The 1,319-nt window shown below is 49.5% G+C and overlaps 1 protein-coding gene across 1 annotated transcript; it reads left to right on the top strand.

The window, feature by feature from the left end:
* Window positions 1-834: 834 nt before the first annotated feature.
* On the top strand, window positions 835-1,197 carry MONBRDRAFT_13178 (uncharacterized protein; the record flags this gene model as incomplete). Its single annotated transcript, XM_001751076.1, has 1 exon — window positions 835-1,197. The coding sequence occupies one exon, from the start codon at window positions 835-837 to the stop codon at window positions 1,195-1,197; it is 363 nt and encodes a 120-aa protein (XP_001751128.1).
* Window positions 1,198-1,319: the final 122 nt, after the last annotated feature.

Below are 1,319 nucleotides of genomic sequence, written 5' to 3'. Positions count from 1 at the left end.
GGGCGCTGGTCCATCAGATGAACGCTGACCACATCCAGCGCCACTTTGGCGGTGTCTGCCTGCGCTCGTCGTAGGTAGGCACCGCCTCGGGGGTCCCTCTGTGGGGATCCCTGTGTGCACCTGTCACTCCCTAGGTGGTTCTCGTTGTGTCTGTTGATGGCTTGACTTGTATTTTTGTCTGATTTTGCTTTGATTTCTGCTGTATCTGTGTGGTATTTTTGCTGAATTTTTGTAAGGTCCTTTGTATGATGTCTTTGTCTTCTGTGGTCGGTTGTTTTCTCAATCCGACGTTGTGTCTCGTTGGATGTGAGCGTGCCGTGGTGTTCTTTGTGTTTGTGCTGTGATGCTTGTACTTGTGATGTATGCCTGTCTTTTTTTGGGTGACTAGTGTTTGGAATGGCCGTATCTCTGGTTATACTTGGTCGTTTTGTACGATTTTTGTTTCTATGTGCGTGGTTCTTCGCGCTTGTACTCCTCGGCATGATAGAAGCCGATAAATGTAACTTGTTCTCTTGTGTTGTTTTGCGTGCCGTTGTGATTTTGATGTCGGGGTTGCACAGCTTTGCTTTCAGCTCTGAGGTTCAAACACCTAATTTATTTAAGCAAGGCGAAAAAAAAAAACATGTCAGAAGCGACCAGTTCACCAGGCATGCGGGGCGTGCGATCGCGATCAAAGCCAGCCAGAGCAAGGCGCTTAGCTTTGAAGAGGTTGCAATCGTTGCAGTTGAGGATGGCCTTGACGTCCGAGGTGTCTTCAACTTGCTGCAGCATGGAGCGCAAAACTTCGCGCGGCGGGTGGCCAAGAAGACGATGCATCTGCGAAGCAGACACAACATGGGCATGCTGTTGTTGCTGGTGGTGGTGCTGGTGGTGCAGGTGGTGAGCTGGGAGAAAGGAAAAGAAAAACAAGCCACCACTGGCTGCATCACGTGGTGCAGACCAAGTGACATCAGCATCACTCAACAAAAATGTAGACGAGTCAGACAAGGACACGACAAAACCAGCATCAACAAGAGCAGAAAGCGAGACAATGTTGTGAGAAAAAGAAGGCACATAAAAGCAACGATCAAGAACAATGGGGCGCAAGACACCATCAACATCAGTCACGAGCAAAGACACGGAGCCGACGGCCTCAGCAGCCGTCACGCCGTTGGCAGTCACAATGGTCTCAGAGCTTGGAGCAAGATCATGAAATAAATCACGATCAACAAAAAAATGAGCAGTGGCACCACTGTCCACCAATGCACGATTGCTGGTGGCCAGGTTGGTGGCTGACAAACAAGTCAAGAACAACTCGTGGTGACGATAATGTGTTGGCG

Source organism: Monosiga brevicollis, genomic scaffold (assembly GCF_000002865.3).
Source record: "Monosiga brevicollis MX1 MONBRscaffold_153 genomic scaffold, whole genome shotgun sequence".
Classification (NCBI taxonomy): domain Eukaryota; class Choanoflagellata; order Craspedida; family Salpingoecidae; genus Monosiga; species Monosiga brevicollis.
This window is presented reverse-complemented; position numbering and strand designations above follow the sequence as displayed.